This window comes from Taeniopygia guttata, chromosome 1A (assembly GCF_048771995.1).
Source record: "Taeniopygia guttata chromosome 1A, bTaeGut7.mat, whole genome shotgun sequence".
NCBI classification, from domain to species: Eukaryota; Metazoa; Chordata; class Aves; order Passeriformes; family Estrildidae; genus Taeniopygia; species Taeniopygia guttata.
The window spans coordinates 67,657,586-67,671,351 of NC_133025.1; the positions used below are offsets into that span (position 1 = coordinate 67,657,586).

A 13,766-nucleotide genomic window follows, 5' to 3' on the forward strand; every position below is an offset into this window, starting at 1 on the left:
ATGTGGGAGGAATTTTATCTGTTTATATTGGTTGTAGCTGTGTCCCTCAAAAATTATCTATGGATCTCTTCCCTCTAGCATCTCTTGCAGGGCTCTGACGTTTTTTAGCCACATGGGTGTAGCCAGGAGGATAAGGGCGTTATGAAAAACAGTTTTTAAGATATCTTTGCTCTAAGGACTGTCTCCATGGGTAATTCCAGTTGGAGCTGTAGCTCACTGTGTTGTTGTGTCATTGCTCTTCAAAACCTGGCAGCATCCTGGAGCAGAAGGGTCTCCAGTGAGGATCATTTGTGCAAAATCCCCATAAAATGGTGACTCAAAACACAAAAACCTAACCTTTCTGAGGTCTGCAGGCGGGTAACCTAAAGGAAGATTTTAGATGAGTGCTTCTTAAGTAATGTGCAAGAACACGAGAATCACATCTAGAACAGTCCTTGTAGAGGTTGGAAGTGAATAGCACAGTCAAATTTCCCCAGCTTCACCTTTTTGATGCTTTCCTCACCCAGCCAGGAAAGGATCAAAAAACATTACCTCATATGGCTTTTTAGCTCCTCCCCTTTCTCCTTCCCACCCACACTTATTTCACACACATTTATTTCTAATAAAAGCACCAGTTGCAGAGCAATAAATTCGTGTTCAGAAAGATTTTGGAAGTTATCTTTCTTCAAAACCTGCGGGAGCTTTCCAAAGAGTATAGTTCCACTGAGGTTTCCTGGGGGCAAAGTATCATGGGCTTCTGTCCCACACTATCTGACATTAGTTCTAAGAAAATTTGACATTAAAATCCTCAGCAAATTTTTTCAGTTGAATGAATGAGCAAATTGCAATAAAATACCTGCTGTAGCTTTTCAGAATCCATTTCTAGTGAGAGTTTGTTAAATTTGGCTTGGTAATCATCAATGACAAATTCCTGGGGAAAATTTCGTTGTGAAATTCAATTTGAGGTAATTGCAGCAAAAAAAAATTTTGTAGTGATTATAATTTATCTTTTCTAAAGGGTTCTAATTTTGTTATCCTTGATCACTGTATGTTTGCTGGAAACTAAATATGTGATTGTAAAGGCATTAAAATTTAAAAAAGTATATGTACTTTTACTTCTGAAAGTTAAGCTTGTAAACCTGCCAAGCCTGGGCATTCACAGCAGAGGCTGCTTTTGAAAATGTGAATCTGTGAATTGAGTTGGAAAATAATCATATTTATGCATTTGATTCAGGTAATTTAAAACAAATCAAAAATCTCAAAAATATGACTTGTGCTGAATATATGTTTCTGGAATGGAAATACACCTAGAGGAAGGGCTTGGCCCAGATTAATGGTGAGAAAATTGTATCTGTACAGTGAAACATAAATGATTGCAACTAGAAAAGCAGAGGCATGGAACACCAAAAGTTTAATTCCTATTTCCTTCCCACAGATTATGGGATTTGCTATTGTTCAGCCTATTTTCATCCAGGAAACAATTGCTGAGTTACATAAGTGCACTGTAAATACTGTGGCAGGGTGTGACTTCAGTCAGCTGTGACCTCAGTTCAGTGAGTTCTTTTACACTTGACTCACTTTGTGCTGAATAATTGCAGCCCTGATGTGGACAAAGACACAAGATAGTGCCTTTTGTTTACTTGCTGAATTGCAGCATATTCCTCTTTTTTTTGATTATGTGTGCATTAACACAAACAAAAAAAATCGATGCTCAAGTTTTCTGGTGACCCCAACAAACCCCTCCAGCTGATGCTGGTGATACCTTGTGAAGGCTGACCTAGAACAGAGACTAGATGGAGCTAAAGAATAAAGTAGGATTTATTAGGAGGCCTCAATGGATCCACCTTGGGCAGCACAACCCAAAATGGCCACAAAAAATGGATGCCCAGTCACGGGATCTCACACTTTTTATAATTTTTTGGTTCATTTGCACATTTGAGTTCATTGTCCCATTCCAGCTTTAGCCCATCAAGTCCCATCCTGCTTGTTTTTCTCTCTCCAGCCCACATTGTTTGTGCTTCTGGGCCTGAGATTTGGATCATTTGTCCTTGGTGCCCAGCTGGAGAAGGAATTGTTTTGTCTCCCTGCTCTGTGCAGAGAGCTCACCATCCCCTAATATGAAGCTCAGAACTGCACACTAAAGCAGCACAGAGTCTGAAAAATGTAAAAGCTGAAACCTGAGGCATCAATAGGGTGCAGGTGAGTTAAAGTGCTGAGAGCTGTGTGGACCACGCTCAAGGTCATCACCCTACTGCAGTCATGTGCCTGTTTGTGACCCCAGGTGAGGGGGAGCTGTCCTTGAAGTTATTTGTTTCAGATTCATGCTTCAGAGGGAAAAACCATCAAGGAGATGCTGTTTGACTTCACTCTTCTGTGCGAGCAAACAAGTCACACACCTCTTCTCAAGTCTCTACTTTATTCTGCTGTGGAGTAGGGTTTCCTGGTTAGTGGCAAGAAGGTATTTCAAGCAGAAGGGAGAGGAAAAAGAAAGTAATATTCCATTGAAAAATATTTTTCCCAGTGCAAATTTTTCAGTGAAAACAAAATAATTGTGTTTTTTGACTGCATCAAATTGAATATCTCAGTTGGTCCAGTGATGGTGTTATGGTTCTTTTTTTAAATAAAAAAATGTAAATGTAACTAATTTGTTGTTTCAAAAGTCAGTGACTGCTACTTCTAAGGTTTAAAATACTGCAATTTATCCTCCAATTTTATTTAAAAATTATTTGGCTTTCCTTGTATTTTCTCTCTTCTGTCTCATTTTCATTGCTGTTACCATGTGGACACTGTGCATCTAAGCCCCTTCCCATGATGTCTCCTCCTAGTAATGAAAAATACAACAGGTTGTGATCTGGAGAGCAACTCAGGAGCAGCAGTTTCTCCCATAGATACAAGACAAAGCAGTTTTTGTAGGCCCCAGAGTTTGAAAAAAAAAAAAAATTCCTGTATCAGAGGGCAAGTTTTAAAGAAAACACCCAGTCCTCTGCTATAAGTGTCTATGAAGCAGTTTCAGTCAGACTTCTGTGATGAGGCAGGGCACAGGTTTGGCTCCCAGCTATTGCCATTGTTTCTGCTATTCACTACAGCTTCACAACCACATCTTTGAGAATTAATTCTTCTTATGTGCTTTACATGTGTATGACAAGTGAAAACCTGATCCCTTTTAGAAGGCTTGCTGACTAGGTTTGCAATTAATTCAAATATTTTCCCAGAATCATGGGTTAATTTAATATTTTAATATACACATGATGTTACAAATACATTGACAATATTAGGGGAATATTTAAAATTCATTCAGAGAATATGAGTACTCTGATGACTTTACTGGCATTAAAATCTTGTTTAATCCCCAGAACTTTTATTGGTGATGTTTGGTTTAGATTGTGTTACCTAAAGTCATGAAGATTTGCATATAAGACTTGTGAAATCTTGTTTGCACATTATATGAGTCAGGGGAGTTTGAAGAGTTAGTCAGCATCATTAGAACAGTATGTGCTTGTTTATTAAGTTTTAAAATTAAACTTTAAAATTTTCTATTGAGTTCCACTGTGAGCTTATCCTTATGCTCAGCATTTCTGATTTGCTGTGGTTTGATCAATAACTTTTAAATTGTACCTATTTGTTCAGCTTTATTAAACAGAGCCTTTTCTCTTTACACTGAACTGCATGCAAACTGCCTTTTTGATTTTTTTGGGGTACTATATAGAAAATCTAAATTTTCCAGTAAGACATGGAACATGAACCCTTGCCATGCTAAAGTTTGAGGCCTTCCAGATGCATGTTTGCATTCAGAGCACTTGACTGGTGAAAGAGCTGAAGATTCAATAAACAAAGCTAAATCATCAAGGAATGCCATCAGTGGGTGGTCCACAATGGTTTGGAGCCTGAGTGTTTAAGATCATCAGGAAGCCACTGGATGTTGCTCCTACTCAACTTTATCTTGTTTAATTCAGAATTGTAACATGCTACAGACCCAGAAATAGGTTTTCTATGTGAGTAACCAATGGACTTCAGTAACTTCTCCAAAACTGAAGAAAGCAAATTTGTGAAAACAAAACTTAAATCTTGCCACATTTCTATTAAACCAAATTAAAGAGGTATTGAAGAGTGTTCATGTCTTCTTTTCCCCTCCTCCTCCTTCAGGTTAATTTTTATAGTCTGGTTGGAGCATATCATTATATGGTTTCAGTTCAGCTTTTGTTATGAACTGTACCACACCAGTTTTAATATTGTTCCTGTGTCATGGCACAGTTATTAACTGGCTAATAAATGTAGGTAGGTGATTAAGCCAGTTTCATTTGGGCAACTTGCAGCCGTTTTTTAATTCTGCTGGAAGTGCTTTCATTTTTTGGCCAGAATGAGAGGAAAACTATCTGAAACAACACTTAAAGACATTATATTATTAACCTTTATATACTTTAGAAGTTTTCAGAAATTTCCATTTCTAAAGTGATGGCTTTAAAGTTGGCTGTATACTGCAAACTGACTTTCAAAGTAGCGTCTGGAGTGCCCTCTTTTGAAATCTAATTATCTCATTTGAAGTATGATGTAACAAAGAATAAAAGGAAATAAGGGGAAAAAAAATCAGGGAGTATGAAGAATGAAGATACAGCTATGGTTTCTGTGCTGAGTCAGAAGAATTTACCAGTCAGCAGTTTTTGTATAATTAAAAGAATTAAAAATTTTAAAAAACCAAACCAAAACAAAAAAAAAACCCCACAAACAACAAACCCACCAAAAACTCAAACCAAGACAAGTTTTTGTACATCTCTCTTCAAGTGGAGATACTGAGTGAGCTGTAGACACATTGGAATTGGATTTTATGGGCAAAAATGGTCTCTTTTGCCAGCTCTACTCTTGACATAGACTTAGCAAAAATGCTGATTTTTATGGTACATTATAATCCCTTTTTTCTACTTTCCTCTACAAATTCCTCCATATGCCAAAAACCCCTTCCTCTTTAGACTGCTCTGTATGTGTGGAAGGTTTTTTGTTTGGATTGTTGGGGTTTTTTTTATCCTTTCATTTTTTCTTTAATACAAGATATTCCACCTGTAGTGATGCATTCTGCAAGGACTGCATAATGATCTTGATCTTGGTAATTAATACTCACATTGCTTTAGATGAGGTGGTTAATTCTCTAATTAAAAATAGCAGTGAGTGTGTCTTCAATGCTTGGCATATTTATTAACATTCCTTTGTTGCAATGGGGATTTTAAGTCTTTGAAGCTTTTGTATCTGTAAAGATGTTTTATTTTCTTTCAATATGGTTAATTATAAATCATGACCCAGACCTGAGCGAAACAGATGGAAATAGGTTGCCATGCCAGAATAAGAACCTGTTTTCAAGCAGGGTCTTTATTAGTGTGGCAATAATAAGGGCAAAGTCTATGAACATGATCTATCTGAGGTTTATTCATTCAGTTCTTCCTGTTGCTCTCCATATTTCTCCCCTCTCTCAAAATAAAAGATAGCCATCTTAATTGTATTGTTAGACTATTTCTTTAACAGTGAATCACTGGAAAATGTCATAGCAGGAAAAAGAAGACTTCCAGGGCATTTTTTTAATCTTGTTAATTTTTCCAATGGAAACCTTCTCTTTTAGGAAGCAGTTTCTGTTCTGAAGACATGTCTTTATCTACTTTGGTTGATAATTGTGACCACAAATTTTCTCTAATAAATTTATCCTCTCCCTCCTGCTGAAATGAATGCTGCTAATGAATTTAGCATATTCCTCCTTAGTGAAGGACTCAGGGAAGAGTATTCGATTTCAGAAAGTGCCTGTGAAAATCAAAGCACTTTCTGAAGCTGGCATGGAGCTTGTCTGCTGCACTGCACTGTGGAGAAGGATGTGAATATATTTACAAATCCCCCCTGGGCACTCTGTGTGCCTTGTCACTGTCCCCTGCCTGGACAGAGGGGTATTTTTTGTCTGTCACTGTCTTTAGTTGCTTGAAATGTTTCTACCCCTGTGCCCCCTTACACAAACAGGTGAATAATATTCTAGGGTGCAATTCAGCTTTCTATAAGGGGTAAAATTCAGGCAGGAGAGGGAGACACATCCAGTCCTTTCCTCCCCACCTCCAGGTTTCTTTAGCAGGAATCCCACTTAGTTAACACTGCATCCAGCACTAAAACCTAAAATCAGGATAAAATAAAGTGCAGATTTACATAAACTAAAATGCAGTGTAATTAGTGCTATGGGTCGTGCTGGACAACAGCTCTGAATACAGAGAGGTTCTGAAGGAAACAGCATTTTCAAAATTATTTTATTAACATATTTCCTGGTGCTTGGACACAGGAGTGAATACTGGAGTATATACAGCTCAGAAAGCTTCAAAACCCCCTCATAAATATTATAGAGTGGCTTGAGAGAGGCAAAGGGGACAACAGTCACAGTGGTGGGGAATCAAGTTAATTTATTTTGTGTTCAAACTCTAGCACTTGTAGGGCCTGGCTTTCAGTTTTCTGCATTGATTTTTTTTCTGCTGTCATCTTTTCTACCAGCTTTTGGATGCTCCAACCTGCTTAGCAGGAAACTGAAAACATTGCAGAGCAAAGCTCTGCTAGCTCAACCGAGGGCAGCTTTTCTCAGAGCAATTCTGGCTTCAGTGCACTGAGGCTGGAAAATCCCCAGGGATCATTTCAGAAGCATTACTTACTTATGCATTCATGTGCATTTTGCTGTTTATCTCCAGGCAAGATGTCCAACAACCAGCAGAACTCATGTTTGCTCTTGGTTGTGCTCTGAAGCAAGTCCCAAAACAGAGAGCAGCAGCAACATTTCTGGCTTCACAGGATGTATTTCTTCCAGGAGTTTCCCATTTGTAAAATCTGTGGCTGGAGTGAAGATACAAATAGGAGAATAACGGGTCAGAACAACAAGGCAGACACGAGGAAATGTAGCACCAGTAGGGAAAGTTGTGTGTGGGTGAACGGGATGAGGTTTGACAAGAAACAGATGAAAAATGGCAAGTCACACAGCAAGTTAAACAGTTTTTGTACATTCTGCAGGTCAGCAGTGCTGAACGCTGTGGGATAGCAGTAAGAGGCATTTTTACTGAGTGCACAGTGAGCCAGGAGTACATGGAATTTTTTTTTAATTGTTTTTTCCCTGTTTTGTTCTTCCATAATACTTTTGAAAGGGGAAGGGTGGAGAGAGAGTGGCCTTATCTGACATGGCTACATTCACTAGGGAATAGTGTTATCTTGTAATGTCCACTGCTTTCTGTTTAGGCTGGGGGAGAATTTTGGGGGGTTTGGGGAGATACATAATGACAATAACATTTTCTTAATTAGTAGACAATAACCTTTCCAGCCATTATTGGCTTTCCTGGTCCTTCCTGTGCATCCTTTTCTCTTCCCCCTCCATAATTTCTAAAATATCCACGTCATTAAGTTGTTTCTCTTTTGGTTTCTATATGATATTGTGATCTGCCAATGGGTGGGACTGATTGCTTCAGTATGAGTGAAAAAGAGCACCAGGCTCTAGCATATCTAATTTTCTCTAATGATGCAGCTCTGCCTTTCTGGGGAAGTTGCTTTGTGGTGGGTTTTTTTTTGGTTTTTTTTTGGGTTGGTTATTTTTTGGTGGTTTTTTTTGGTTTTTTTTTTTTTTTTTGTGGTTTGTTTGTTTGTTTGTTTGTTTTTAATGAACTGGAGGATTTTGTTACTTTCAAACGCCTATTAGGAAATGACATGGCAGGATATGTCAGTTGTTGATGTGCCACATAAATAGCATTGTTTTCACGAGGCTGCCATGCTACAAGATGGGGAAGGCAAAGAGTATTTTTGCATTTTGACATTTTTAAAAAACAGTGCTCATGACTGATATAATCATGTTATACACTGGAATGATTCTCCCCATGCTTGGGATTACCACCTGTAAGGTGGAAATGCCCATACTAAAGAACAAAAGTACATCTGTCTCAGAAATGGTTTCTCTGTTATAAAGGCTGGATCCTTGTCATTTACAGAGCTGCTGACCATCAATATCCCTTCAAAAATAAAGCTGATGGCAGCAGGGAAGTCCTAGGTGGATTTTTTTGTTGCTGTTGTTGAGACAATTTTGTGGATTTTTTTCTGGTTTTTCCAAATAAAATATTTATAAGTATTTTTTGACTGATTTTAATGATGTATATTTTATTTATATGAAGTACACTAATATAATATTTATATATTATTTTATTATACTTAAATGATATTTGTCTTATTATTATTGTATATATTTTCTTCTTGAAATCTTGCTTAGCTTTTCTGGTTTAAAATATTTCTATTTCAGAGCAGGCATGATTTTGTTGGTTTTTAAATTTTGTTTTGTTGGGGTTTTTTTTGTTTGTTTTTGTTTTTGGTTTTGTTTTTTTTGGCAGGATCCTGAGAAATGACCATTTTTAGTCATATTCACAACTAAACTGTTGATACTTCAGGCCTAATTGAAGAGGGATTGTACAGTTAATAGTGAAGGATGTTTATTTTGAAGTCTGGGACACCAGCATAGTTGCTGTGAACTGCTGGGCTGAGGTGAAAGGGAGGATTAAAGAGGAAGTGGAGTTTATTAATAGACTCATGGTTGACAATGGCTTTGCAGCGTGCAGGAGGTGACTTTTGCTACAGGACTGACTGGTTTTAAGAGATGAAAGAGCATCTGAGATGAGAAGCACAGCAGAGAAAGTCATACAAGGGAATAATAAAGCCCTGCACATACTGTTACCCTTTTATGGCTTTTCACTTTTCTTCATCCTGCACTTAATTAAAAAAGAAATTAAAACATTTTCTTAATTTTTTTTTTTTTATGAGACATTTAGGTTGAATGAGATTCAATTGTGTGATAATTTTGGGGAGTCACGAGTGGCTTTTTGATGCTGTTATAAATATTTGGTCTAATTATAAATAATTCTAATAAAGGGTTTGTATTCACACACTGGAGGTTTCTTGAATAAAGTGACAGAAGCACTTAATGAAATTGCAAGAGCATTGAAATTCTCATGTCAAGGTAGTTGTCCTGGCATTTCAAAATCACTGTAAAATGGCATGGGGGACAGGAAATATTGTTGGTTTTACTCAACTATCTAATAGTAAGTGGTGTTTTGTCTGCATATCAGCTAAAGCTGACTAAAACTTTTGGTTTTGTTTGGCAGGAGAAGCCACTTGCTCTTTTTCTTTTAATAGTCAAAATTTTTGATTTCAAATTTTCAGTATCTCTTCATTCAAAATGTAATTCTGAAGCTTTTTGTGTTTAAGTGGTGTTGTGCCTTACAGTGGGCAAGTATTTAGTCATGAGAGATGGTTTCTTTCCCCAGTGTGAATATTGGCTGCTCAGTTTCTTGCTGCTTTCAAACTCAGTGTGTCCTGCCAACTTCAAAGGCTGAAGCTTGAAATTCTAATATATTCCGCTCTAATATATTGCATTCCTTCTACTTAAAATATCTGTTTCACCACCTCCATAAAGATGAGTGAATACAAATACAAACCAAGTATTTGTCAGATTAAGATGTCAGAGCAGTGGAATTATTCTGAGAATTTTAAACCCACCACCCCCAAATCTCACTTTAAGACAGTTGCAGAATTTCTTACAAATGAAGAAGACTAAAAATCAAAAAAGATTATGACAAACAGAATTATTCAATAAATGCTATCTTAAACAACGTGTGGATGGAAAGTAAAGTGGGGATACCAAGCAGCAGCAGAGATAATTTGTGTGTTTTGGATGTGGTGACTCCATGGAACCTAATCACAGGGGAAAGTGTTAAGCAGGGCAGCAAATTGAACTTGGTTGCAGATGATGATAAGAATTAATAGCTGATAGAAAGTGGGGAAGAGCTCAGTGGCAGCCTGGGCTGGAGAGAAGCACTCTGAGCTGCTCTGGTCCAGGCAGTCGCTGAAATGGAACAGGGAGTGCACAGTGAGATGGCAAATTCTGCTGAGAAAATGAATACTTGTATCCTCTCAAGTCATGGGATGATTTCAGGATGCTTCCCAAAGGTTGTAATTGCTCATGAACTGAGCAGCACTCAACATGGGTAGTAATTTGTTGGAGACAGCTGTTAAGGACTGCACTCCATAAAAAGAGTCTTAGAGCAGCCAAACAGGCTTGGATATGTGATACATTTATGGGACAAAATGTGCTTGTGTCACTAAAGAGGTTCTGCAAAGACTCAAGGTTTAAAAGAACATTAAATAAATTTAAAATAATAATAATAATAAAGATACATATATATAAAGCCAAATTAGCAAGTATGTACCTGCTAAAAGCAACACCGCCCTTCCACATGATTTCACTTAGCATGTCAAATACACCTTAAATACAAATACACCTCAAATACAAATACATCATTTCACTTGGCATGTCTAATGCACCAACAAATACACTCTTCTAGTTAGTTTTGCTAACTGCATCTGAGGCAGGAGGTGCCAGGTGTTTGTTCCTCAGAAAGGTATAAAAACTGTGCCCTCAGCGGCAAAGAGCAGCAGCTTGTATGTCTCTTGAACTGACTGATGGATTTAGAGCTCAGCACAGATTTTGGTTGTCTTTTTGCATGGAAGAAGGAAGTAGCAGAATACATGTGGGCACTCAGTGGGTCAAAGAGCTGCTGCTTCTCTGAAAAATAAGAAGAGAACAATTAATGTGGGACAGCTGAGCTGAACTGGGGCCTCAGAAGATAAACTGGCTGCAAGGCAGCTCTAGTGCAAACAGAGCAGGCTGTGCTTGCTTTGGAAATGGAGCTTTTGTAGGTAGAAATTTGATCTGATACACTTTTGACTGTTCTGCAGTGTGACTGAAATGCAGAGAAATATTCAAATTTATTTTATTCATGTATATAGGTAAATGAAAGAGTATTTGCCCATGGTAAATTTGAATATGAAAGGGTTGTGAAAGTCACTTTCCAGAGCTAGTTTTAACTTCAGTGGACATGTTATTAAAGGGAGAATTTTTAAACGGTTTTATCATGGCCTATTCAGCACTGCTTTTATAGGAAAGGTTTCATCTGGCATGCCAAACTTTCAGGATGTTAAGCACTGCTTAACACAAAAAAAAAAAAGTTTTCTTAAGTACCAAAATAGCTAACCAAGTTTCCTTTTTTGCTAACAATTGTGTTTTAATTTGACAATGCATCTTTCTAACAATTAAGCTGATATGTTTCATAAAATATGCATCAAAAGGTCATTTCAAAAGTTGCATTTGAAAGAAATGAATTGAGGGCTGAAATCAAGCATGCTTGAGTAATAAAGTTGCCATTTGGAACATCTTGTTCACTTTTGCAGTAGATCTTGTTCTTTGTTTAGTGAGCCTTTTATCTGTACAGCTATTCCTAAAGACCATTGTATCCAAAATAATAGCTTTGTTCATAAAATTATAAATTGTTTGAAGCTGTAACTATCAAATTGCTACTGGGAGAAGTTCCATAGCTGGTCTTTGAGGCATCATTGGATGCAGTTAACAACAACTGAGCTTGTTGATGCAATTTCGTTCCCATTTCAACCATAATTTCCTCATTAGGTTTGTATTACAGCTGTGTTCAACTTTCATCTTTTAGGAGACTTCAGTTCACGTGCTGTTGTTTCTTTTCCCAGGTCGTTTCTCCCAGTGAGTGACAGTGAGAATGAATGGACACATATCAAACACCCCTCCTGGTGGATATGGAAGTTACTTCCCTCAAATGAAGTAAGGTTTTGCCTTTGACTTGCCTTTTATGGACAAAATGGTGTTGTACTTCCTTCTGTAGGCTTTAATGTCAGATAGAGCTGTAATTAGTCGGTCCCACTGGAATTATAAAGGAGTTTTCTGTAGAAATGTGAGGGGTTTGCAAACCATGGAACCAAAGGGACAGATATCGTTGCATTCATGTGAAGGAAAATTGTGTTACTGCATGGACTCCTCTGGAACAGCAAAATAAATTGCTGTAGCCATAGCATCCTTATTATGTTACTCAGAGAGGCCTTTGTGTGCCTGAGATGTTGAAGGTGAGCTCTGAGTGAATGCATTTTTATGCATAAAAGATGAGGCTGCCTCTCCCATCTGTGAGAACAGACTGTTTCCCAGTAAGGAGAACTGAGCAACTGCTACCTGGAAGTGTTACCTTGCCTAAGATAAGAAGGTGATCCCTCTATCAGGGACATGGCACTGGAGTCTAATGAGAATTTGCCCAGCTGTTGCCAAAGAACAGGTATTCCTGTATGGAGCAGGACATCTGTGGTGTCTTTTGCATCTCACATTGTTGTCCCTGTAAGGTGAACTCACATATCACTCATTCTTGAAGCACTTGTAGTCATATTACCTTTTGATTTGTGTAAGATAATGACAGTAATTTTCAGACTTTCATTAAAAGCTGTTAAAATTGTTAAAAGCAATCAACACTTGTGTATGGAGGGAAAAAAACCCATAATCCTACCCAATTCTTTGGAATTGTTATTATTATTATTGTTATTATTATCATTTTAATTGTGCAGTGAAGTTTGTTAGTGGAGTTATGGTGCTATTTATTTTTATACCACACTCCAGTTGTGCATGATGTTGCATTATTGCAACAAAAGAGAGCTCAGAAAGGTCTGCAGCCCACGAGAAACATTCTCCCTTAAATTCATGGTGTGGAACAAATATCCAGTATTGTTCCCTCTGTTACTAATGCTGTACCTATATGTAGTAAGGGGAGGGGTTTTTTTCAGTGCCTACCAAATCCAGAAGATAATCAGAATTTTTTCTTCCAGTGGCTATGGCTCCCCAACGTTTGCTCAGGCAGAGAGGGAGCAGAATTCAAGAACAAGTGCAAAAGCTCTCTATGGTAAGGTGGCAAAAACGCTCTAAACTTCTGTGCTAAATTGCTGTTTAAATAGTGATTGTGATGTGATGGTGGAAATATTTTACACACATTAATCTGGAAGTGTATGTATATACACATGGGTGTGTCTGTCAACCGAACTAAAAAACAAAATGGTTTTATTCCTACTAAAGCTAACTAGAAAATGCTCAGTTTACTAAGCAGAGAGATCCCACCCGCTTGTTTTTCAGGCAGTATTCATCACAAAACTCAGAGTGATCCTATAGCTAAGTTATGCACCAGGGAGAAGGCATTCAAGGGTTTAGCTGTGCTTAAATCCTTAAAACTGGAGTTTTATTTCTCCTGTACCTCCCTCTGCCTCTCCAACTTCATCCCCTAGTAGCAGAAAAGGCATTTACAATGTTCTTCTTCTTTGACACAAGGATTTAATGGAAATCAGAGCTGGTGGGACAGATTTGGAGTCCTGCTTGGCGTGATGTTTTCAGCAGGCTCTGTGACTGTCAGATGTGATGTTACAAATGCCTGAACATTGCTGCGCTCACCAACTACAAATGCTGGTGTTTGTCTTGGCTGTACACACTACTCTGCAGCCTAACACCAAATCACTGTGCAGGAGAAATGTAGTCGTGTTGCTTGCCAGCCAAATTGCACCATTTTCAGGTTCTCCTCCTCCACTGTGAATACATCCCACTGATAGCTGTGCTGGTAATGGAAATAGCAGCAGCGAGGCTGTGAGAAGTTCTGCTTTGTAAATCTGTGCCCGGCGCTAAATGCTCTTTTGAAAGTCAGTGTGACTGATCAGACTGGAAGGATAAGGCTTCTCCTGAGAGCCTGGTCCTGTGCTGGACCCTGAGACTTCAGCCAGCTCTCCCTCTGTGCATCTGCCACTCTTCTGGAGGTTCACCAGCCAGGCAGCTCAGAGAGCAGTGGCTAATAACAGTGCCAAGCAGGAATCTTCTCTCCCTCCTCTTTTGGGTGGCTGGGAGGGAGCTCAGAGCTTAGGGCAGTGGT

General features: G+C 38.3%; 1 protein-coding gene across 9 annotated transcripts in view; it reads left to right on the forward strand.

The window, feature by feature from the left end:
- EPS8 (EGFR pathway substrate 8, signaling adaptor) overlaps positions 1-13,766 on the forward strand; it is a 123,694-nt gene that overhangs the window by 62,373 nt on the left and 47,555 nt on the right. For 8 of the 9 annotated variants that reach the window (XM_012569356.5, XM_002196896.6, XM_072923811.1 and 5 more), the window contains 2 exons: positions 11,551-11,641; positions 12,685-12,758. In XM_012569356.5, coding sequence (XP_012424810.1) covers positions 11,580-11,641; positions 12,685-12,758 — 136 coding nt within the window. In that variant the 5' untranslated portion in view covers positions 11,551-11,579. Of the gene's footprint in view, positions 1-1,269; positions 2,179-11,550; positions 11,642-12,684; positions 12,759-13,766 lie in introns of those variants that run through there. The other variant, XM_072923810.1, reaches the window with a different exon arrangement.